The 25,000-nt window shown below is 40.1% G+C and overlaps 1 protein-coding gene across 1 annotated transcript in view; it reads left to right on the top strand.

Moving 5' to 3' along the window:
* The window catches only part of LOC137970237 (TATA-binding protein-associated factor 172-like), a 45,478-nt gene extending 20,488 nt beyond the window's left edge, over nucleotides 1-24,990 (top strand). Inside the window, exons 18-44 of the mRNA XM_068816755.1 lie at nucleotides 114-224; nucleotides 1,036-1,094; nucleotides 3,053-3,137; nucleotides 3,594-3,670; nucleotides 5,750-5,867; nucleotides 7,724-8,029; nucleotides 8,307-8,429; nucleotides 8,898-9,051; nucleotides 9,725-9,831; nucleotides 10,503-10,704; nucleotides 12,165-12,313; nucleotides 13,168-13,320; nucleotides 13,933-13,993; nucleotides 14,746-14,822; nucleotides 14,981-15,132; nucleotides 15,737-15,814; nucleotides 15,899-15,962; nucleotides 16,650-16,715; nucleotides 18,057-18,198; nucleotides 18,496-18,626; nucleotides 20,210-20,332; nucleotides 21,239-21,387; nucleotides 21,967-22,116; nucleotides 22,557-22,634; nucleotides 22,751-22,880; nucleotides 22,964-23,055; nucleotides 24,219-24,990. Coding sequence (XP_068672856.1) covers nucleotides 114-224; nucleotides 1,036-1,094; nucleotides 3,053-3,137; nucleotides 3,594-3,670; nucleotides 5,750-5,867; nucleotides 7,724-8,029; nucleotides 8,307-8,429; nucleotides 8,898-9,051; nucleotides 9,725-9,831; nucleotides 10,503-10,704; nucleotides 12,165-12,313; nucleotides 13,168-13,320; nucleotides 13,933-13,993; nucleotides 14,746-14,822; nucleotides 14,981-15,132; nucleotides 15,737-15,814; nucleotides 15,899-15,962; nucleotides 16,650-16,715; nucleotides 18,057-18,198; nucleotides 18,496-18,626; nucleotides 20,210-20,332; nucleotides 21,239-21,387; nucleotides 21,967-22,116; nucleotides 22,557-22,634; nucleotides 22,751-22,880; nucleotides 22,964-23,055; nucleotides 24,219-24,477 — 3,396 coding nt within the window. The 3' untranslated portion in view covers nucleotides 24,478-24,990. The remainder of the gene's footprint in view (nucleotides 1-113; nucleotides 225-1,035; nucleotides 1,095-3,052; nucleotides 3,138-3,593; nucleotides 3,671-5,749; nucleotides 5,868-7,723; nucleotides 8,030-8,306; nucleotides 8,430-8,897; nucleotides 9,052-9,724; nucleotides 9,832-10,502; nucleotides 10,705-12,164; nucleotides 12,314-13,167; nucleotides 13,321-13,932; nucleotides 13,994-14,745; nucleotides 14,823-14,980; nucleotides 15,133-15,736; nucleotides 15,815-15,898; nucleotides 15,963-16,649; nucleotides 16,716-18,056; nucleotides 18,199-18,495; nucleotides 18,627-20,209; nucleotides 20,333-21,238; nucleotides 21,388-21,966; nucleotides 22,117-22,556; nucleotides 22,635-22,750; nucleotides 22,881-22,963; nucleotides 23,056-24,218) is intronic.
* The last annotated feature ends 10 nt before the right edge of the window (nucleotides 24,991-25,000 follow it).

The raw sequence follows: 25,000 nt of genomic DNA, 5'->3' as shown, positions 1-25,000 counted from the left end.
TCAACGCCTTCCCTGCTTGCTACAAGTAATTTTATTTACCCAGCAACTTAAAACCCAAATGAAAATCCTAAAACTCTGAACAAAATTTTGCATCCACCTAATACTCTCAACAGGTGTGCACTTGCCCTGAAGAAAATGTTATGCAGTTGAACAGTATCCTGTCTGAACAAGTTGTTTATGATGAAATAGCTGTCCTCAACGCAAGGTTGCAGACTGATTGCCAGGTATGGTCCATTTCCTTTCCATTTTCCAGTCTGATGAGCTTCATGTAGCTATAGTATGCAGGAGGATGCAACAATCAAAACTCCTTGCAGTAGGTGACCACCTAAAATAACTCTAAACTAAACAAACTGGATGACCAGATAAGACAAGGTACATGTAGTGCCGTTAATAATTAATGATCAATTATTGATCGTTTTGTAGGAGGTAACATGGAACAGTGGTTTAAGCGCTTGGCTTGAAATCCAGAGATTCCAGGATCCAAGACCGGTTCTGACCACTAGTTGAAGTCATGCCTTGTACATTGTAGTCCCTAGTTGAACTTTGTGGCTGCTCATGTAAATAGCCTTCTGCTCTGCCTTGGACTTGTTTGGATTCTTGAAAGTTGTTCTGTTCTGTTTTTACATTAATATTTAATCAATTTTGTTTCAGTGTCCCTGAAAATGGCCCTCCTGGGAGTGGCTTAAATGAAATTGTTGCTAAATGTTCTCATTAATTTTATTACCCGTGCATAATAATAATTAAATACAGCAAGTTGTTGCTGTATGGTTGTAATTAAATTTACTTGCAATGTTGTAGTAGGCGTGCTGTGAGAAAATACAGACTACGTTGTAAAAAGGAGGCACTTCATTTTTAATAGATAAAAAAATTGATGGTGGGGTTTTTATGTCTAATGAGGTCAAAATAGCCTTATTAAAAAAATGTCCCTATAGTGTTAGATTTAAATCCTGTACATGTACATTGATCTCAGTTTCCCGGTTTAGAAGGTGTTTGTTTCTGTTCCTTTTGTTCTTATAAAATAATATCTATTTGTAGGCCCTGCTAATTGCATTGCGACAGAAAGGAATTGATGCTTCAGCTGGAATACAACCAGGGTAGGACATTTCCCAAAATAGAACTCAGACAGGAGCAGCAGAGTTATAGTCATAAAAAGGAGTATAGTGTCATAATTAATTTTTTTTTTGAAGCACTTTTTAAATTTCTGACTCATACTATTGCTTACATGTGCAACCCTGTGTCCTAACTCCATAACCAACCCCATTTCCAACAAGTGATCTTGGAATTATTATTGTTATTATAAATATTTTTGTTGAACTCTGAACTGTTTCAATTTTACAAAGTGACCAGTGAAATTAGTTTCCATGTAAGGTGGTTCTGTATGTGAGCTGTTTACTGAGATTGAGTTAGCCAGTCCAAAAGCCTGAAATGCGATACCTGAGATTGAAAATTTTATAAAAGCTGCTATGAGATGGATTCCATCTTTAGTCAAATAAGCCTTACATAGCACAGGTAAAATTCGGCAATATAGATGATGATGATGATGATGATAACGACAATGACGACGTTGATGATGATGATGATTATCATTATTAATGTTATTACAATTGGTATTATTTGTATTATTTGCAACGATTGTATTTCATTGTGGATTTCTGTCAAACTTTATCTATTGCCTTGATACAATGAATTATTATTATAACGGGACCTGCACTACTCCTGGAATTCCTGGAAAACTTCTAGATTTTATCTATTAATATTACTTCTAGTATTAAATTAAATAAAATAATTTTGAAACGTTTTTTCCCAAAAAAAATGTACCGTAAACGTCCATGTATAAGCCGCACTGTTTTTCACAAAATTGAAGGCATAAATCAAGGGTGGGGCTTATCCATGGATACATCTGTGTTTGGAGTTTTAAAAAAACCTAATTAATATTCATACAACTTCTTAAGGTCTCAGTAAAAAAACATAAAAGAAACTGAGAGCATGTTGCTGTTGTTCATTGACTTTTTAATGAGTGGTGGCTCCTAAAGGAGCCGTTTGTGTCTTCGAGTGTTTATCAGCGAATCTTGCTCTCCAAGAGTTCTTTCAAGCAATTTATTTTTGCTTTACTCGAACAAGTAAACACCAACCTACAAGGAATCTCCATTCCTCCGCACAGCTGTTTGCAGTGACGTCTTCGGCCAGTCACTTCCATGCATATCTTTCCGCCACGTGCGATAAAATACCACAAAATTCGCGAGTACTCATGAGGTAAAAAAATTAATGGCCGACTGTTTCGTTGTCCTTGACCACCTTCTCGGCAAATTTGTCGACTGCATTATCAAGGTCCTGTCTGCATGAATTTTTTCGCCTATTGCGGGTACATCTTTATCGACGTGGTCATGATAACCCAGGCCCTGGCCCTGGCCCAGGACTCCCCACACATTTAAAGCTTGGCTACTAAGCACTCGTTCGTTTTGTTTCAATATCGAAGGAATTTCAACTTTATGGTGAAACCTTGATTGTTTGTCCTTGTTGGTTTATAGCAATAGAACTTTACTGGAACTTCAAACTTTATTGTATTACATTTTTTTCCAAAATCTGCGCTTCTAAATTCGGGGTGTGGCTTATCTACGGATGCGGCTTATACATGGACGTTTACGGTAGTTTTCAAATAAAAAGGCAGAGGAGCTAAATTAAAGGTTATTGATGGTGAATTACCTAGTAGGAAAAAATGAATGAGTATGCTATGAAAAAGTTTCTCTACATACACTTTGTATAGTGTCTTGGATTTCCTTTTTTATACCCTGGAAAAAACCAGGAATATTGTAATCTTGTGGTAGTATGAACTCTGTTTATATAAGCTCCTATGATGCAAACTCCATCATCAGTAAAACAATGGATCCTTAAGTGCAATGTATAAATTTCTCAAAAGAAGTTAGTTCCTGGCGTTTGAATAAGGGTTTTGTCAATCTTCCTCACTGGCCTTGCATTTGTTTTTGTGTCGAATCTTGCAATAAATTTTCTTCATAAATATGTCTTTTATCTGTCTTGTCATGTTAATATACAGCTGTTATACAGTGGACAGTGCTATTAAGCTGGCATCAGATATCTACCTAGAGGCTACCAAAAAATTATCTCCTCATGACGTTAAGGTAACTGTACAGATGTATTTGTAATGAGTGATTAAGTTTAAGTAATTGTAAGTTTTCATCCAATGGCTTATTACAATCGTGGTTACTAGAAGCTTGGCTTTCCTACACCCATAATTTATACCTAATCTTCCAGGATTAAGATCCTTGTGTATTGTATTTTCAGGATAATGTAGCATTGATATTAAAATGATATGGAAATAATCTGAAAGAAAACGTTTTATTCCCAAGGGATTTGAATTGGGTACAACATTGAGTTAGCCGATTAGCTCTATTTGCTGTGGTTCAGCTTAGGAAGACTTTCGGCCAAAATTTCTTTGGCTGAGATGTTGCAAGGATTTCATATGTTACCAGTCTCCAACTCTGAGTATCTGAATATTCATTATTGATGTTATGTTTTCCATCTGGAAGCCAAGTTCTTGTAATTTTTTTAAAATTATAATTGTTGTTAAATAACAGTTGGTAGAGGTGAAAAGAAGACATTTGATGACAACTATTGGCCAGATGCAGTCAGAGTACCACAAGCTGCACATCAGGTTGGTAGACTGTTACATGAAGTCAGTATGCTGACTTGCACTGCTTGAACTTGAAAGCTTGTACTGCTTGCAGGCCATTCAGTATACATGGCTCGAATTCCAATCCCTGTGAATTCAGTTGGCTTTAGTATTTGATGGAACAGAAGATGTGACCCAGGTTTTCTGTAAACTTGACAACCAGTTTTATGGGTTTAGCTCTTGAAAAATGCAATCCACCACCTGCCAATAGGGGAGCACTTTAAGCGACTTACATGCTTGTTTCTCTGTGTGTAAACTGTTTTTTTTTTTAAATCAAGTTTTTCGTTTTGTTTGGTCAATGAAATAAAGGACTTACGTTACTTGCACAGATTTCCTGTAACCTGATTTTTGAAGAGAAGATAAGCCACAGTTAGATAAGCAACTTAACTCTTTCATCCCTGAAGATTGGGCCCCTATTGACGAGTAAAATCATCTGACATCAGACAGAGTAAAATCTATAAGTGTCACTCTTAGGGGGGAGGGGGTTAAGCAAGAAAGCCTTCAAAAACAGGCTTGGATGTGATTCAAACGAATGACCGTGCAATTGTGCTGCATTCGCCTACCGACTGAGCTATTTATTCTTTCAGAGTCAGGTTGGAGTTGGTCATTTGCCAGTGTTCCAGTTATATCCCTAAAGAGTTGAATGAAATGATTTTAGAATTTATGAAATTTCATATGTGAAAACTGTGGAATGGACATGAAATAAAAATTGGAGCTATCATTGCAATTAAATAGTACATACTGGTAGATTTAGCAAGCCTAAAGGTGGAGCTTCCAGGTTGTTGATTCTTACAATAAGTTTTCTTCTAAGATTCTTACAATAAATTTCATGTATGAAAACTGTGGAATGGACATGAAATAAAAATTGGAACTATCATTTGCAATTAAATAATATACATGTATACCGGTAAAGATTTAGGGAAGCCTAAAAGTGGAGCTTCCAGGTTGTTGATTCTTACAATAAGTTTAAACCTGGCTTGAGCCTGTGATCCTATCGAAACCAATTACCTGGTCAGGGGTCAACTTTAAAAAAAAAACCAGCTGACCTTAATGAGCTCTCTTTTTGAGTCCGCAATAATTATGGTCATGTGGTGTAGACTGGTCAGTGGATACCTTGTTTGGACAGGTATCAACTGACCATAACATGGATGTCCAATATCAAAGATGTACGCTCTAACTTGAGCCTGCGATATGGTCACACGATACTGGTCACGTTGTCATACATGGACCGAGGTGTGGACGCATGTACAGTCGTATGGTGACCTATGCCAAAATTCCTCGCACAGATTGGTTACCATATTTTTTTACCCATAATGCTCACAGCTCTGCTGTTAAGCAATTCAAGCAGCTGCTAGCTATCCCAAAAAAATCAGCCTTCAAAGGGATTTGAATTCATGACCACACAATTGCACCGCAATTCTCAACCAGCTGTGCAATCGTGCCAGCTGGGAGCTAGTCACTTAATTGCTAGTGCAAGTTGTATCCTGTAGGAATTAAATGTGATGATTTGAGAATAAGTTAAATGAAATTTCATATATCTGATCTGAAAAATGGACACAAAATCAAACTTCGGGTGCATTTGATTGACCCTATTCTGGAGTAAGAATAAGTGGAGAGATAAATTAAAACAGTTATTTTGGCATTTTGAAGCAACAAGGATGATAAAGATAAGTTTAAAATAGCACTTGAACAAGGGTTTGACAATTTTAATGTGAATCTCCCCGTAAAAGTGAGGTGCTAATTCACTGTTGAGTAATCCCAGCTGTATCTACTAGTTGCCATCATTTGTGAAGAGACTTTGGTAGCAAATAAAGTGCAGGTTATAGACAACGGAGACAAGTGATCCTCGCACTTTCCTGGACAATTTAGGCAATTGTCGCTTTTTATAGACGTGAAAAATTCAGGTGGCTCTAACAGGATGACCTCTGCAATGCCGGTGCAAGCCACACAGTTGGACGCAGGTCAATTTATTGGGCTCATTTGTTCCCGCAAAGGACTTGATGAATTAAATGAATAGAATAACTTTGGTGATATTTATAACATTTCTATTCCTTTTCACAGAGTTCAAGCGAGTGTCGCTAGCACTCTGATCTTCCTCAATAAACTTCCATTGAAGCTCAATCCTGTAATCCGTCCAATAATGGATTCCATTAAGAAAGAAGAGCAGACAGTTATTCAGGTTTCTATTCCAAGTGTAATATTGACGTAACATAAATTATTAGAAACTGGTTGCTTGGTGAATATATTATGGGCAAAAGGACAACTGAAAACTCGTAGTAAAAAGTAAAGTAAAGTAATGTAAAGCAACCATATTTAACGTTGATAACTCGTAACAGTAATTCAACTGACAAACCTGATGTCGACAGTGCACTCATTTTACTCCCCCCTCGCCATTAGTGCTCCGTTTTACGGGTATTTAAAGCTACTTAAGCTACACAGAATGGAAAGAAGTCGAAACAAGGATGTGAGAACCGAGAATCGAACTCAGGACCTCTTGCACCAAGGCCGCACACTAAGCGACTGTGCCGTCCTGTGCCATCCTGTGCCATCCATGACTGTGCCATAGTCCTAGGCAGGATTCGAACCTACGATCCTTGTAACACCGGTCAGATACTCTACCCATTGAGCTTCTACTGTAGAACTTGTGGAGGAGTACATGTACATTGTTTATCTACAATTATAGGCAAAGCTGTTCAGTGGGGAAGGTTAGCACTTTTGATGTCTTCTTTGCTTCTCTTCCCACCCCCCTGATTCAATGTTGTGCAAAACTGAACAGTTTCAGTGGGAAATTGTGTTACCTTCCAACATTGAATACGGGGGAGGGGGCTATACAAGAGAAGGAGAAACTACAATAAAAACCTGCATAGGAGAACCTAGAATTTAAGATCTAGTTAGGCTAAGAATTTATTTGAGACCCCCCTCACATAAGAACCAGGTTAGCCTATAAAATTTAACAGGTTCTTATTTTGGAAAATGGCCTTGAAATTTCAGGCGACTTGAACAAATTGCACTTTAAACTGCACATATCTTGTTCACAACTTATTTTTCATTGTTATGAAATAAAAAGGTATCAGCTTCCTCATCAGAGGAAATCAGTCATACCATATCATAGAGTAGATGTCTTTTGTGGAAATAAGAACCAATAATTATTTAAGAACCTAGATAGCGTAAAACTTTTGTATATACCATTTTTATGAGAACCTCTTTAGCCTAACTCGGAAAAATCTAGATTCGTATATGTGTATTTATTTTGTTCCTTAACAGAAGTGTTCCTTAACAGAAGTGGGTTGAAATATAGCTGTAGTGCGGTTTATTTATGTACCCTTCCCAACTGCTCTTGTCTATGATTGTAGGTCCTGAATAGACAATGTGTCTTGCTGGCCTGTAGGCTCTTCATTGCCATGCGCCTCAAATTTTTCAAATGCAACTGTAGGTGGTTTAAGAGTCGTAGGACTAGAGCTCTGATTCTTCAGTTGTCCATTCACCCATCGCCTAGCAACTACATATGTAGTTTGTTATTCTTCCCATGGCGGCTTTGCATCTTAAAACACCTGTAGTTGCATTTACTGTAATTGCAAGACTCGTGTCTTTGTGATGGGGTAGCACAGGCATCCCAAACGTGAATTGTCATTATGTTAGTGCAATATCAAGGAGTAGAAGAGAGAAGAATATCTTGAATTAGGAATGTGAAAATGCACTCATTGGCTCCTTTGAGAGTAAAAGATGTCAAAACACAAATAAATAACATAAATTTGCTTTGCATTTGGTAAGAGCACTGAATTATCATGAATGCGAAGACCACACTTCAAAACTTTTTAAATTCAAGTTGGATGATTGCATACTTGAACCGTGATAGGTTGCTAAATGTTAGGCAAATATCTTGTGTACTTTGTTGATGAACTTTAGTTTTTGACTTAAAGAGGCTTTGGTATGACTTGTTCGTTGTGTCTTGATGCTATCGTAAAAGCCCTTTGCAAGACATCTTATTCCATTTTAAAGCCAAATTTATTTTATTTTATTTTATGTTAACAACAGGGAAGGTCAGCTAAGGCTTTGGCTAAACTTTTGGAGCTGTGTATGGCAAGAGATCCATGTCCCAATCCAAAGATCATCAAGAACCTCTGCACCTTTGCATGCAGTGATCTTACTGTCACCCCAGCTGTCAATCTTAACATTGCTGTGACATCTGAGGAGCCTCCACTATCACCATCACCAGGTGGATGCCAGGTGGAATCTAACTGCAATTCCTTTCCCAGTACAGCAAGCACAACAATTGAACGAAGTAATACCATAGAGTGTGATCAATACAATGGAATTCTTCTTTTGGTTCAACAGCAAAAGGTACAGTACTTGTAACTGAGTACACCAAAAGTCTTTGTGTTTTCAGTGCACCGACTCGTTCCTTCCCAGGGTTATCGTTTGAGTCCAGAGGCCGGACGTTTTGTTGTGTGGTTGCCCATTTCATGTCCGGTACTTTGATGCCAATATTTTGAGGGGTTTGTTTTATTTTCAGTATTATATATTTTTACTTACTTTTTAAATAGAATTTGAGTGAGCTCCAGCCTTGCCTTGGAAACTGATTCTTAGGTCTGAACATAACATTGTTATTTGTCATTAGAATGCAAATCTGTTGGCATCAAAAAGAAGTAACAATAGTTCCGGTCGCAATGGGCAGCCTACAGCTGGGGTGGATGGTGTCGGGATGGCTGCTGCAGAAGAGAATGGCATAGATGACACAGAGGTAAGTTTGCTGGTGTAAATGATTGTTGCATTTCTTTGATAGCACAGTATGCTTAAAAGAAACCTATAAATTTGAGAACCTTACATGTATAATAGTCCTGCTCGAATGTTACTAATATTTTAGCAGGGCTCCTTAGGCTTTATGTTGAAGTACCAATGTTTTTTTGTATTGGAATCTCTCTTGAGAAATTTGAGGCAATCAAAACGAGACCATGCACAGAAATTTGACCGAAAAGCTTCACATACATGCATTAGTCTGGGATATAACGAACAAGGGCTACTTTTGCATTTTACCCTGGGTTAATTGGTAGTTTACACAATAATACAAGTCAGATTAGTGCTCAGAGGATCACAAAGAAATACCTTTATTTAAAGCAGTCAAACCATAAACCGACATCAAAATGTGTAATGAAGGATTCTCTAAACAACAAAGCCATAGCTAATCAAGAGTTATTCCCTCTCTTTTCAGACAGCCAAGGTGCTAAGCATCCAGAGAAGAGGAGCAGAGCTCGCTCTGATTCAGTTAGCAAGTCATATGGGAAGCTATCTGCCCGCAAAGTTACCCAAACTCTGGGAAGCTATAGTAGGACCTCTTCAGCAGATTAACATTGGAAATTCGTTTGGTAAGCTCATCCCTATTTTGTATGAGTCACTTTACTGGCTAGTCAGAGTCAAGACAGCCAACATTAGAGCCTATTTTCGCTTTCCTGGCATCTTAGGGGAGAGGAGGCATTCTTAATGGGTGATTTCAATTAGCATCGTTAATGCATCACAGGATGGAAGTATACTTTGCTGGCCAACAATGAGATGAAGTAAATTGTTAGTTCTGTTGGTTAACGATGTTATTACTAATCATAACCATTACAATTTTCTCAAATTCGATTGGTGCGTTAACTACTTTATTTTTCACTAATTATTGTGTATGTGTTGGCTGTAATCAGATTCTTGAAATGGGACAGTTACATCAGCCAATCATATTAAGTGCACTCAGCTTAATCCACCAATCACAGAATTTGTCACAATAACCATAGCAACAACCACTTACCCTGCCAAACTGGCATTTTGTTTTCTCGGAAATTGTAATGGTTATGATTAAATGATAACAGGACTTTGTGTCGTCCAATTTGGTGTGTAGTCATACTCGTGATTAAACAAATCGGAATCCCGCTATGCGGTCTTTCGATTTTGTTAATCACTCGTATGATTACAGACCAAATTGGACTCAACTCAGTCCTATTACCATTATTAATTTTTGGCAGCATTTAGTCTGAAGCTCTAGTGTTTCTTATTTCCTAGATGCAGACAAACTTGTTGGTCTGGATACCGAGGCCCAAAATTTAGTGAACTGCTTGCAAGTACTCGAAATCCTAACACCTGCACTTCACGCAGAACTGTTGTCCAAGGTAGTCACTGTAACAGCCTACATTTTCATCTTCAGCCGGCCTAGTTCTTTAAACGACTGCTTCGTTAAGAGGTGTTCGGGTGTATCAGACATACAGGGGCTTTAATTATTCTTCATAATTATCGTCATCACCATAGCATCAGCACTCTGCCCCATTTATCGACCTCACTTAGTCGATCCACCCTGTCTATTCTAGAGTCTTTCACAGTTACGCCTGGGAATGTCATACGTTGAATGGGCAGGATTGCTCACTTTCCATGAAACTGAAAGATCTTGCCCTTAGTACTGAGACCTATGAACTGGCAGCTAGCTCTTAGACGAAGACTGCTCTGATACCTAGCAATAGCCACGAGCAGGTGTGAATGTAGTAGAAAGGGAGGCATACTTCATACAGAAGTTAGTGTGAAGTAAAGGGAAGGCGGTTTGCAGAGCATCCGACTACAGTGCAAGTGGTCATGGCTACTAACTCTTAGGGCCTTCAGAAGACTGCGAAGAAAGTGCTTCCTTTATAATCACCTCTGCAAATGGCCAGACCTAGATGGTGAACCTTAAATTTACCTTAAAATTACAAAATAACTCATCAACCACCTTACTCTACCTTTTACCTTAGTGCACCTGTTATAACAACGTTACGTTGCATTTAACTTCATTTATTTCCCCCTTTCCATGCAGATTCTCGACCTCCTTCCAAATTTAGTGCTGTGCCTACAACACCCTTACTGTGCAGTGCGACACTTGGCAGCCAGGTGCATCGGAGTCCTGAGCGTTGTATCTACACAAGAGACCATGAGGGTGGTTGTGGAGGATATTTTACCTCTTATGGGGACGGCAGATCTTGTGAGAAATCGTCAGGGAGCAGTTGAAGCCATTTCTTGTATCTTTTGCATTTCACAGAGTTACGAGTTTCTCTCCTTCAGAGTTATCGTTTCACTGGGTCTTGGAGGGGTCAAGGAAACTAGAAAAAAATGTTTTGAAACTTCTTATCATGCATATTTGCCAAAATAAACTGATGGTTGAAGTGTAAAAGGGGTTGTGAACCGAAACGGCTGACTCTGCGTGGGCGCTTTCCTTAAGGACGGTGCCTACTAATTCAAAGCTATTTTTGCGCGGTTTACTGACTATGCGAGAAAAGCAGATCTTAACAAGTGTTATTGAAATCCAAAAAGAAAATTGGGGGTAACCACGCAGTTTTCAAAGATAATTAATCAACAATGTTTGTAAAAAGCATTAGAATACAAAGCTATAGACCTTATTCATAAATGGCGGTCAATTTCATAATTCTTTTGTCCAAGTTCAAATTAGCCTACCAAGTCTCAATACCGTACGGCGAATCGAAAAGAATTCTTGCTCTAAAATGAGGCTTGGTAGGCTAATTGTACATTAGCAAAAGAATAATAAGGCAGGTGCCATTTATGAATAAGGGCTATGTATGGCAGTCTTTTCCAAATTAAAGCTTAATTGTCTTTGAAAAATGCGTGGTTTCCCCCAATTTTCTTTTTGGATACCAAGAGCACTTGCTAAGTTCTGCTTTCTCGGCATACTTTTAAACCTCGCAAAAATACCCTTGAATTAGTAAGCTCCACCAATAGGAAACCCCACTATCTTGAAATGCTCAGAACGTTTGCGCAATAACAATAGTAGGCACCGTCCTTAAGCATACTGCAGGCTTCCAGATACGTTTGTAAGGCAGTGTCAACAAGGAATTCAAGCGGGTGAAATTTCCGCATTTCTCACCGAACCATTGTAAATATTCTATTAATTTGTCTGGTCATGAAGCTCACCTTGTAGGGTTTTTGACCTGATACCCCCTGTTTCTTGTTCTTCTCTCATATTCTTATAATCTCGATAATATCCTTATCAACTAAATCATTTTAACCAGGATGTCTATTGTTCTAACTCCAAACCTCTAAACACAACGTTTGCTGGAGCGAGTTTCAATCGAGTGTCGTAAAACCAAAACCAAAGTAAGTTGGCCAATCAAAAAGGAGGGAGACAATCCAGTAAACCTATCAAAACTCGAAGTAATTACACGTAGCCGACACAAAGCGATTGTTTTTTATTTCAAGTCTGATTGGCGCGAGAACTTTGAACCAATCACTGATTGAAGTATTCATAAACCAAACTAATTGTCTAATTACTTTCGACACTCAATTGAAAACCGCTCTATTTGCGGGATTGTGTAGTTATATTTTTAATTATAAGTACAATGCACAGCAGTAAAAGCGAGAGATCCCCACGTGTGCACAAGAGCGAATAGCTAGGGAAGTGATCAAAGGCTTTGGGTGCCATCCTTTTTCTTCGCCATTCTGTTGCTGCCCTTGACCTGTTCTTCAGGTGTGATCGAGAAGCTGGGGATGAGCGTGGTTCCGTACGTTGTACTCCTGGTCGTTCCTGTGTTGGGTCGTATGAGTGATCAGTGTGAGGACGTTCGACTTATGGCCACATACTGTTTTGCTACCCTTATACGCTTTATGCCTCTTGAGGTGAGATCTCGTTTGGAAGTACACGAAGAAAACTACAAGGGAAGGAAATCGTAAAATTCATCTTAATTTGTCACAATGGCGTTCGTTGTTTCTTTCAGTTCGTACACCAAGCTCAATTCGGTGGTTGGGAAAAAATAATGATTTGCCCTTTACTTATTAAAACAGACAATTTCGATTTGAAGGTAAAGCTTTTCATGTTCCGAGAGGAAAAATTCCAAAATCTTTGAAAAGTCGTCGGTGCAAATCCTGCAACTGATAGTCAAACGAGAATTCCCCAAAGGAAGAATGTGTGTTTTTCTTTCCTTTACAATTTGTGACGTCCCAGGCAATAGCCCTTTTCACGGTTAGTTTATCTTATTGGCATTGAAATGTAATCTAACGTCGATGCGAGGCAATTTCGGGTTAAAACTACAAAACAGCCCGAAATTGCCTCACATACATGCTAGATTATATTGTAATGCAAATGAGAAAAACTAACCGTGAAAATTTCTGTGGGGCAACCACGACACGTCACAATTATTCAAGATGGCGGCGCCCGTAAAATTTTTCGGATACAAACGCCTTCATTGCAAAAAGTTTGAACAATTTTAATTGTACACATTATGTTCTGTGGTTTAAAGTTATTTTGTTGTTTTATTGGAGATTCCCTTTAAAGTTGGAGCGGATGAAGTTTCCACCACTAGCTCACGCGAGCTGTTATATTACCGCTCTTTCCCCATGCAGTCGAGTTTGATGCCGGTGGAATAAGTTGTTGGACCACAGTAAATGACGTAAACCTGAAAATGCAAAACCTCATAAACAAAATCTATTGATCCCAATACAACACAACCTTAAGATATTTTCTTCTATTTCAGTCTGGTATCCCGGATTCACCCGGAATGACCCAAGCCATGGTGGAACAGAAACAGAAGGAGCGCAAGTTCCTTGAACAACTCCTTGATGGGAAAAAGGTGGAGAATTACACCATTCCAGTGCCTATCAAAGCTGAGCTCAGAAAATACCAGCAGGTCAGTCCCGTCAAGCTACTGACTTCCGACTTTCTGAAATGAAAACCTAACTAGTTTGAGGTGTCACTGAAGTCACTCTTTCACTTTGAGAAATTAAATGTTCCATCCAGTGAGAAAATCAACGTTTATCATCAAGATCCCAGAGGCGGCCAATGCAACTGTCAGATTGCCAATTCCTCTTTAAGTACATTGCCTATTTAGCTCTGGGTAGACATATTTAAAAAGAAAAAACCCGCGTAATTCACATGTATTGGCTCGAGCTTCGTCCAGAGATGTTTCTGCTGGTCTTTCATATATGTACCGGATCCGAAATAATTAATGTCCATAAAATAAAATAACATTTAGCTAACATAACAATACCTACTTTGCAAGGCCTACTCGGAATAGCAATTGCTCTTTTGCCCTCTGCCGTTTTAGTCCGTTTCTCGCCGGCCTCTTTTTTTTCTAACGAACCGCTTTCGAATCACAGTCTTCACCTTGCTTCATCAACCAGGCCGTGCACAAGTAGCGATCGCTACTTGCTCAATCATTGTGCTATCAGGCTTTCATGATCATTTGGGCGCTATATTTAAGTGGTTAATAAAGCGTTAATCTTCTCTGCTTCATTCACAGGATGGTGTAAACTGGTTGGCATTTCTCAACAGATACAAGCTGCATGGTATTCTGTGCGATGGTATCCTTTAAAAAAAAATCGCTAGACCATATCATGTTTCATGTGTTTTGAGCCAGCGTGGTCTAGTGGTCAGTGTGTTGGGTTTGCATGCGCATGCTTTGGATTCCACTGGCTGGATTTGCCTTCAATGTTCCCGGATTCAACTCGCCACGCTTGGTAAATAGCTGACTGGTTGGGTCCTTCCAGGTGGGTGTCTTAACACACACGACCCCGCGAAGCTCTTAGCTTTATGTACTTGTCTGTATAAAAAAGGTTCAACAAAAAACTTACTTTTGATAATAAATGATAATAACTCTAATGATCCTCAAAAGATGAAAATGCGTATCTTTGTCGCAACTGGTGGCTAAAATCACACAAAAACTATAGTTTGCAATAACTTATTGGACATGTGTCAGGAGCATACTTGAAAAACGAGTCTATTTACAAAGTAATATTCAAAGCGTTCTGTATAAACCCTAGGATGTATAAGTTAACATCGTCCGAAGGAGAGGTTTTTAGATACTGGTAAAATATCAGGTAAAGGCGAATACTGGCTAAATTCGAGTATGCGGATGCATTTTGTTCTAGGTTTAAGTCCTAGTTGCTAAGCTCGTTCCTAGCGCGGACAAATACGAAACAACGTACGCGTCTCAATACGAGTTAACCTTAGCTTAGCGCGAGTTTTTCAAAGACTTGTTGCTTGGACTCGCTTTGAAAACAAGGCCGAAGCTCCCTCGGTTTGCGAGTGTTTCGTACCTTGACTTTGTGATCAGATATGGGGCTAGGCAAAACTCTTCAGTCAATTTGTATTATAGCGGGCGATCATTATTCCAAGGCGACAGTATACAAGGTATTTACGAGAGTTAGCGTAAATCTCATAGGAGAGTATTCATATCACATTCGTCACAATCTACTTATATTTCTTCGTGTTTGGTAAGTGGCACAATGTTTCTCTTTCGTTTCTTCCTCGTGAGTAACAAATGCAACGCATGATCTTTTATTCTGCAGGAAACTGGTAACAGTGATTGCAAGCCACTCCCCTCTCTGGTGATCTGCCCTCCGACTCTAACAGGTCATTGGGTGTACGAGGTCGAGAAGTTTGTCAGCAAAGATTTCCTCAAACCACTTCATTACTCTGGCCCGCCAGCCGAGAGACAGAGGTGAGTGGTTGATATTCGTCTCCCACGCAGGTTTTGGGAGCGGGACCAAACAGTCGCGGGAGTGTTGCGTGACGGGGGAGGGGGGCGTTGCGTGAAGTCCCAAATAACCTCTTTACAAATGGTGTCGGCCTAAAAAGGAATTCGCGCGAGTTCCCAACCAATTAGAAGCAAGACAAAAGTTATATACTTTACTTGGGCGTTTTGCAAAGTAGAATTTCAAGGCTCACTCTGATGTGGAAAACAGTGGTCGAAGGAAAGGTATCATTCCTTCTCCTTTTCGCCCTTTTTTTTTTCGCGCCGAGTCATGACTTGTGCGCTCACGTTTTCCCTCTCTGTGTTTGGGGTTTTTGACCATTTGATTTGATTTGATTGCTCACCAGACTGATATGATGAGCCAAGCTTGTTTTTTAATTTTAGATTTTGCACAGTTCAATGAAAACTGTTCATTTCGTGTGTGTCATAGCCGTCTTGTTAGTCTAAAATAATCTGATCGAGAGCGTTTTGCTGAGAGCGTTTTGCTTTTGTGCTTGACGTCTTTGTTTGAAAGAATTCTTTAGATAGCTTATTTTGTTGTTGAAACCTTTTTCCCCTCTTCTTTTTCTAGGCTTCGAAACAAGGTGAAGAATCACAGTTTGGTGGTAGCATCTTATGATATCGTCAGAAATGATGGTGACTTCTTCAGGTTAGTTGTCATTCTGAAAGGGCTGAAACCTGTTACCAACTGGAAACGGTATCTTATCTTGCCTTCATTTGTATTTTGTTTTAGATCACTTCATTGGAATTACTGTGTGCTTGACGAAGGGCATATTATCAAGAATGGCAAAACAAAGGTTTGAAGTTTGGCAACTTGCAGTTGATGTTTAAACTTACGAAGAGCGTTTAGGAACGTTTTAATTTGAGGATGATCTCTGAGCAATCGAAAACCTTAAAAGGGCGAATAGTCTGCGAACAGGCTCTCCTCCACTGGATTATTTGGAGATGCTTGCTTCAATGTGCTTTTGAATAGGGCGAAGCGGTCAAAGGAAGACTCCACGAAATCCTTGACTTCTCGGAAACAGTCTTATTTTCGCGCAGATCTCTTTTTAACAAACTATCAGCGCCTGAATGCTGTCTTACTCCAAAATGACTTAGTTCCAAAATTAAGTACCACCATTTGTACTGCTTGAAAGTGTTTCATTGACTGTATGCTCGCGTTCAATCGATACATTTTACATTTTGGTACATGAAAACGACGCGAAATAACCATCCACACCGTTCATTTAAATTATATTCCTGGAAGGGTGATACACAGTTTGCATGCCGAACGACTTTGGATAATCGCAAAATTAGTAGAAAAACGCGAAGTTATATTTTTAATGAGGTTTTCCTGGTCGTCGTCGGCGGCCTTCCTTTACTGAACTCTCTCATATCTTACCATAACTCAATAAAGGGAAAAGAAGTGACGTTATCCGACTTGAAAGGGTAAACAAAGCGCAAAGGTTTTTTTTTCCGTTATTTGATTCCCTTTGCACTTTCAGCTAGCAAAAGTTATCAAGCAACTGAGGGCTAGCCACAGACTGATCCTCTCTGGAACACCGATTCAGGTTAGCCAATAGACCTTTTTGCACATACCGCAGCCATTTTGGTTTCTATTGTTTTGAAAGACATTATGGGATCCTCAGGGGGCAAATTAATATTTATTTGCTCCTCGGGCATCCCTTAATAGCTATTTGAAACAATAGAAATCAAAATGGCCGCCACATCATCAAAAAGGTCTGTTTATAGATACCAACACTTAGTATGGCTTTTATAGGCTGCCAGTCGATCATCGAAATTAGTTTCGTGACTGCTTTGCTTTTGCCTTGCTTCATTTTGCTTGAAAAAGTCTCGGCGGCTCAGTCCATCTTCAGCGTTAATTGTGATTGGCCAAAGCCATTGCTTCAGTGTTAAACATGGTATGATGCTGCTCTCATTTGAAGATTAAGGAAAGCAGTTTACAAAACTTAAGACTTGACGACCATTGTTTCGACTCTCGTGCCTATTGTTATCGTCAAGGTGTGACTAAGGGTGAGGCCTCAAACCCTGTCTGATTGTCCAACTGGTTGCAGTATGAACCTTAGAAGCAATAGCAGTAGCAGTATGAACTTCAGTAGCAATAATAGAGCGAGTTTCGATCGACCGTCGTAAAACCAAAACCAAAGTAATTACTTTGGCCAATCAAAAAGGACGGAGACAATCCAATAAACCAATCAAAAGTATAAGTAATTACACGTAGCCGACACAAAGCGCGGCAAAATGTGCACGCGCGAGCCCCAGTTGGTTTTGGTTTTGGTTTTGGTTTTGGTTTTGGTTTTGGTTTCACTTCTGATTGGTTGAAAAAATGGCGCGAGAACTTTGAACCAATCACTGATTGAAGTAAATGCAAAACCAAAGCAATTCGCTAATTACTTTCGACACTCAATTGAAAGCTGCTCTAAAAATACTAATAAAACATGATAATGATAGTGAACTTAAGTGTCAAGTCTTCTAGCGCTGAGGCACTAATTGAGCATGCTGCTCATTGAAATCAAATCCAATCAAATGTTGGTGTTTGAGGAGAGAGGAAACCCAAGTAATAGGAGAAGAACGTCTCAGAGTAGAGTGCAGAACCAACAAACTCAACCCTGGCGAGTAGTCCAGGAATCGAGCGCGGCACATGTTGTTGGAGGGCGAGTGATCTCACTGCGCCAACACTGCTTCGCTGGGCTTTCCTGGTAGCCTACGTGTAGCCGTACCCTGCTCTCGTTTTTTTTTTCTGTGGGAGGGTATGGCTCCACGTAGGCTACTCCCTTGGTTTAGTCTTCAGTGCTCTTACTTGTTAATTTGGCACCTAATTGTAAACAGTGTGAATTGTAACAATAAAGAACTTACTGGAAGGTAACTTTTCTTGTCAATTTGCTTTTCAGAACAATGTTTTGGAGCTGTGGTCGCTATTTGATTTTCTAATGCCTGGTTTCTTAGGAACGGAGAAGCAGTTTCAGGCTCGGTTTGGTAAACCAATTCTGCAGAGTAGAGACGCTAAATCCTCTTCTAAGGAACAGGAAGCTGGTATGTGCGGCTCTCGATGATATTAATATTGGGCTCAAACATCTCATAACTTATTAATGACCGATGTGACTACTTGTCGTTTCCGCTAACGTCATAGACTCGTTCGCATTGAGATGTTTTTCCCTTTCCGTACAGTACTGTTCCGAGAGTTGCTTTAGTGAAGATAAGAATTTGTCAGTAAAATTAACATAGCTGCAGCAATTGCTACCGGACAGGATCGAATCCTGTATCCAATACACGGAACTCAACATTTTGTAGATAGCTGTGATGTAACTTGGCCTTGTGTTCCTTTCTCAGGGGCCCTTGCTATGGAGTCTCTCCACCGTCAGGTTCTTCCTTTCCTTCTGAGGCGTCTAAAGGAAGATGTGCTCCAAGACCTTCCTCCTAAGATCATACAAGACTACTATTGCGAGCTAAGTCCACTACAGGTAAGGCTTGGAAGCCGTTTCTCTGATGCAGTCATTTACCTTCTTTTACGTCATAATTAGGGACCTTTAGATAGTAGGACAAAGAAAATTACGAGTACGGGTCCTCCAAACCTAATGCATATCATGCTCTGTACGGAAAATTCTCTATTGAGTCATTAGTAACTTCTTACTAACCGAGCGCGAGGGCCGTACTGGGGAATATTGGCCCGAGGTCGTGGCAGTACGGACCGAGCGCCAATATTCCCCAATACGGCTCGAGCTAGCTCGGTTAGTAAGTAGTTTATTAGATGGCTTTTTAATTACCTTTTGCTTTGTTTTTGCAAACCCGTAATCGGCCCGTGGGCATTACGGGAGAATAATGCCCTACAATTCAGTCACAATTAGCCAATCAGAGCGCGCGTTATATCGGCTACAAACACAAGCCATATAATAAAAAGATTTAGCGCCAGGTTTACGTGAAACAGCAAACGACGGCTTGTCGTTTCACGTAAAATTGATTAAAGTTTGTGACTTAATCTTCGCGTGACCCACGGCAACTCAGAATGGGCATTATTTTTTTTCCGATTATTTAATTAAGAAACAAAAACAAAAACTCGGAGTCCTTTTAAACATTGTTTGTAGAAAAGACGCTATCAGTATAAAGTGGCAATTCTTACCTGTCAAATTTTGCGAGACTTTTTGTGAATCAAAAAGGAATGAACGTGAATTCATGAAGAAAATTGCGCACGGTTTCAGTTGTGAACGACCTATAACCATGAAACCTAATTTTTCCTTGCTTGACTTATACCGGAAAATGATTTTGGGGTTCCTTTTTTCCACAAACAACTTGTTGCGTAGAAGAAAAACGAGAAGAAAATTTCGCGTATACGACTACTTTCACGTAGAAACGGCAAGCAGTAAACGAGAAAAAATGGCGGGAAAATCGTGGTCACGTGTTCACTTTTACCGTTCGCGTTTCAAGTAAAAGTGATGCGACATCTCTCTAGTGACGTAAAACCAGAACGAGGTAATTTGGCCATCTCGAGTACGACTGACCCAGACGATCAAATGAGCCAATAATAACCCAGTAAATTCATGCAGCTGGTTCTTAGCGCGGAAAAACACTTTCGAGCAAGTCAGGACGAAGAAGAACACTTTCTTTGACGACGGACGCGTATTTATCCCAGTTGCAAACTCCGTTGGGAGCACCGAGGTGTAGTGATTTGCCTGTGGGATTCACGACCCCAGGGACGCTGGTTCACGGTATTGTTTCCTTAGACAAGTAACTTTGCCCCACTCTATCACTTCACTCAAATGTATACTTGAAGTGGTTACCAACGGCAAACTGCTAGGGGTAACCCGTCGATAGACTAGTAACCCGTGCAATAACAATGTCCTCTGACCTCAGTCGCTTTATGCCACAAAAACCGCGATAAGCTTTAGCCGTATGACCTCCAGTGGTTCGTGTCCGACTTTGTTTTTCCTTGTGTTGTCTTATCTTGCTGTGCTTTAAGTCACACATCAGTTTGTTTCAGTGACTTTGGCATAGCTTTGGCCGAAACAATGACCAAAAGCCTTTTGTGACTCTCGTGTTTCTATTGCAGGTTCAATTGTACGAAGACTTCGCCAAGTCACAAGTGAAAAAGGGCTTAGACGAATCTGTATCGCATTTTGATGAAGAGGAAAGCAGTAAAAAACAGAGCAGAGAAACTCCCCACATTTTCCAGGTTCGTTCCCATCAAACGATGTTTGGGGCTCGTGAAAAAAGGGTTTGAAGATTTTTTCCAAGACTTTTTAAAGATATAAGCTCGCAGGAGCGAGAGGAATACTTGAAGTCACCACAACTTGACTGGCTCTACGAGAGTGAAGGAATTTCCGATCTTGTCTCGAGCTCGCAAAGCTCACTCTTTAACCACAATTTAGATATACACTTAGTGTTAGATGGTAGAGAGAATTCTTAATACTCTATCAATCAGTTTATGTGGAATCGAGTCCGATCTCTTGTGAGAAGGGTACAGAACGCGGCAGCGCGCTTAATATTTAAAAGAGTCTCTAGGTTTTGCTTGTTAAGACAATTACACTGGCTGCCTGTCCATTACCGCATAATATTCAAGACATTATTGATAACTTTTAAAGCTATCTACGGGCTGGCTCCAGAATACATTAGTTGCCTTGTACGTATCCGGTCTCAGGGGAGATATAATTTACGTAGCAAGGAAGGCATCATCCTTGACGGGTTACTTACATCTCGCAGGACTTATAAGACACTCGGTGACCGCGCCTTTGCGGTAGCGGTACCGAAACTTTGGAACGATCTACCGGCTACTATAAGGAACTGTGTTAGTATCTATAGTTTTAAATCAGATCTCAAGACCCATCTCTTTAAACAAGCATTTTTAGAATAATTCTTTTTACATTGCGAGGATATTAGGCTATTACTTCTACTATTTATTGTAAATATCATTATGTATGTAATTCTTTTCGATAGTATAAGATTGTAAAGCGCATTAGATCATTGCGTAATGGTAATGCGCTATAGAAAACAATGAATTATTATTATATATATTATTACATGGTCCCACCGTAAGGTTCTAACTGTCCGAGATCCGTCCCCATTTTGTCTGATCGCACAGGCACTTCAGTACCTTCGCAAGGTGTGCAATCATCCCCTCCTTGTGCTGACTGCCAATCATCCGGAATACAATAAAGTTATGGATCAGTTGCGGCAACAAAATTTTTCCATCCGGGACATACAGCACGCTGCTAAGCTTGTAGCTCTCAAGTAAGTTCTCGACTTTTCCTCTCTGAGCCCCTTTCGATAGCACTGACTTCCAGGATGATCAATCATTTTTCTTAGTTTCTGATATACGAACGCGCCAGACTGACCTGTTTTCTCACGTAATGGTGCTTTTCACTTTTCACTCTTCACTCCTTACTCCTTCTGATTGGACAATTTGAGTATGGTTTGCAAAGTTTGCAAAGTATAATAGTGATAGTGATTAGACAATGGTCAATTTATTCAAGACTCAAGGTTACATAACCCCCTTCCCCCCTCCCCCATTCCCCCCCTCCCCCTCCTCCCCCTCCCCACTTCCTACAAGCGGTCAAATCATATGTTGCTTTGTGCTGATAGGATAACCGCGGAAAACTCTCGGTGTAGATTAAAAAACTAGCTCAACTATTCGTAACATGTAGATTCATGATGTCGAACCCTAGGTGGACGGTGAGTGTTCTCACCGCTGCGCCATCTTTACGCCACATTCAAGCGGTATTCTCCTCCAATTACTTAGATAGAAAAATTTGGTCTATTAGTTGTTGATTACGCAAAAAATCTCATTGCCTATTTGTTGTTGATTCGCAGGCAACTGCTGTTGGATTGCGGCATCGGCGCGAGCTCTTCATCTCCAGGCTCCAATGATCTGTCATCAGACCCGGTTGTGTCTCAGCATCGCGTTCTGTTGTTTTGCCAGCTAAAAAGCATGCTGGATATCGTCGAGAATGATCTTCTCAAGTAAGGAAACTTGTTTTCGTTCGCTGTCTTAAACGCGCAGAGGACAATGCTAGCGAATGTTAAAGAACGACAAGACTAAATAATGTGTTTGAAATGCGATCAGTCGTCATGATAATATAATGTGTTATAACAAGTTGGTTTTTCTCTGTTGCTGTGGTCGAAACATCTTTATTTCTTATTTTTAAAAAAATCGTTGGAATTTGCTTTGACCTTCCACCAGATAGGGTATCTAAGCATAAGTCCGTTTGCGAAATGTGTGTGTTGTTGCTTCAAACGCAAAGGCAAAGTATGCTTTTATTACTTCTTTTAAAAAGAAGGGGTCTCTCCAATTCAAAGTAATCTGGCCGTTGTTTGGAGGTGTTGATTTCCAACATTTGGCTCCATTGTTCTCTCGTATATTACACAACACGGTTGATACTTTGGTCGTTCGTTTCTTCCAGAAAGCACATGCCCAATGTGACGTACCTCAGACTTGATGGAAGTACTCCTGCAGGCTCCCGACACTCGCTTGTGCAAAGGTAAGAATAAAGAACTTCCCTCGAGTTTCTTTTGGCGCGTCGTGTTGTATATTAACAGTGAGATTAAATTGTGTGGTACGACAATGATTTGTATTGCTGTCTTCTATTCCATTTAGATTCAACAACGACCCATCGATCGACATTCTTCTCTTGACGACACATGTTGGAGGACTGGGGCTTAACCTGACTGGTGCCGACACGGTTATCTTTGTGGAGCATGACTGGAACCCAATGAAAGACCTGCAAGTAAGTCACACTTCACTGAAACGAAGAGAAGTATCGAGTGTTTGAAGTTGTTTTGTTTTATTTGGTTTCGTTATGTTTTTCAGGCTATGGACCGAGCTCATCGTATCGGACAGAAAAAGGTTGTCAACGTATACAGGCTTATTACTCGTGGAACCCTCGAAGAGAAGATTATGGGGTACGTATTCGTTTATGAATCCACGTTGCGAACGTTGCCTGCAGAGGCAAGTAAATGAGTTGGCATCTGATTCCTTAGGTGTGAAGCTCATCTTCGAAAACGAAGTTGACTATATTACTTACACACTTTCAAGAATTAGCGGTTTATTGTTTGGCAGGTGTTAAAAGTCATTGTTGATGTCTTTTAAAGTTAATGTCAGTGTCAAATTTCTTCGTGAATTTAACACGATATTTTAGTTTTGGCGTGCTGTCTTAATGTTCATCAACGAATGTGGCGACATAGCGACCCGTGTCATGTGTTCATAATGCGCCGATCAAGTCGAAACTTCAAAATCCCCCCCCCCCCCTCCCCACAGGCAAACCCCGGGAATTTGAACTTTTGAAGATTGGATCGTTCAAGTTCCAGCCCTCTCGGGCCAAAATGGTCTTCGAATGCCCTACCCTACGCTTGTCTGTCATACCCTACCAAAGAAAAATCGTTGTCGGCTCCTGTCGTCTTTATTAAAGACCTTTTGAAGACCTTTTTTGTAAGCCAATCACTCACAAATGCTATATCTCTTCCTTTAAACTCTTCCTTTTCGTCCAAACACGTGTTTTATAGCTGTTAGCGACTTCGGCGCCCGAAAAAAAAAATCATTTGAAACCTGACACTTCCGGTTCAATTTTCTCCACCCTACGCGGGCAAAGGTCAAATTCCCCACTCCCGGGGCACAAAAGATAGTCAAATGCCCGGGGTTTGGACCGGGAGGGGGGGATATGTTGAAGTTTCGATTTGATCGGCGCATAAGGCTCACACCAAATCACTCCCTTATCATAGGATATAGCGACTGTAAGCCATCAGCACCAGAGCGGATTTTTTTCATCAGCTGTAGGTTACGCGCGCTATACATTTTTCTTTAGATTGCTTTCAGGAATCGACTGCAAGAGTTTTTTCATGAAGTACCCATATTAATTCCTTTCAATCAAAGAAAAATGTACAAAAGTAGTCATCAACTTTGGTCCCCTTTAGCCAACAACGCATAGCGCACCTTTCCTTCAGAGAGTAGATTCTTCCAAAATCTGTAGATACGCAAGCGGGGATTACTCAAAATCAAGTTTGGCCTCTCGGCCTGTCAGGTTCAAGGTAGTAAAGACAACGTATAATGGTTGTTTCTTGTTCTTTAGCCTTCAGAAATTTAAACTAAACATCGCCAACACGGTGATATCGCAAGATAATTCGAGCCTCACAACCATGGACACCGGGCAGCTTTTGGATTTGTTCACTGTGGAGAAAGAAAAGAAGAAAGAGACATCAATGGCGCACCAGAACGACACTGGTAAAGCTTCGCTCAAGACCATGATGGAAAATCTTGGAGAGCTGTGGGATGAAGAACAGTACGAGACGGAATACAATTTGGATAACTTCATTGAATCTCTCAAGTGATTATTACAAATCGTTGGGCATTTCCTCGTTGGTGTTTATTGTCAGTCGTATACGATGTCACAAGAAAGATCGAGATGAAAGTGTTATGAAAGTCCCTTTTGCAGGGCTAATTTGCAGTGGTTTAAGGAAGCGCAGTGTATTTCGGACGGCCAAACTTCTTATGAACCCGATTCTCAGGCAGACACGGTGCCAGGACACAATAAAAGGAGTCATGCATTTCGAGATATCGTAAATTTAGACGTTCACCTTGACAATGGAAGCAAAGATGCTGTCGGATTTTTTGATGTACGGAAATCAAGTTATTGATATGGAATTTATCATGGATTTTTGCGAAAAAGGCATCGCCTTGATGGCGAAATACTATTGCTACAATCAAAGTAGTTCAATATTTCACAGTACATGAAACAAGGCTTGTCGCCTTTTCGGGAAAAAAACAATGGCTACACCTTGCCATAAATGTTAGATTATTAAGTCACTTGTGTGGCCATTCAAATAAAGTTGAGTTTCAGTTTACATTGCTATT

Source organism: Montipora foliosa, chromosome 9 (genome assembly GCF_036669935.1).
Source record: "Montipora foliosa isolate CH-2021 chromosome 9, ASM3666993v2, whole genome shotgun sequence".
Lineage (NCBI taxonomy): Eukaryota > Metazoa > Cnidaria > Anthozoa > Scleractinia > Acroporidae > Montipora > Montipora foliosa.
The sequence above is the reverse complement of the archived record's forward strand: the minus strand, read 5'-3'. Positions and strand labels throughout refer to the sequence as shown.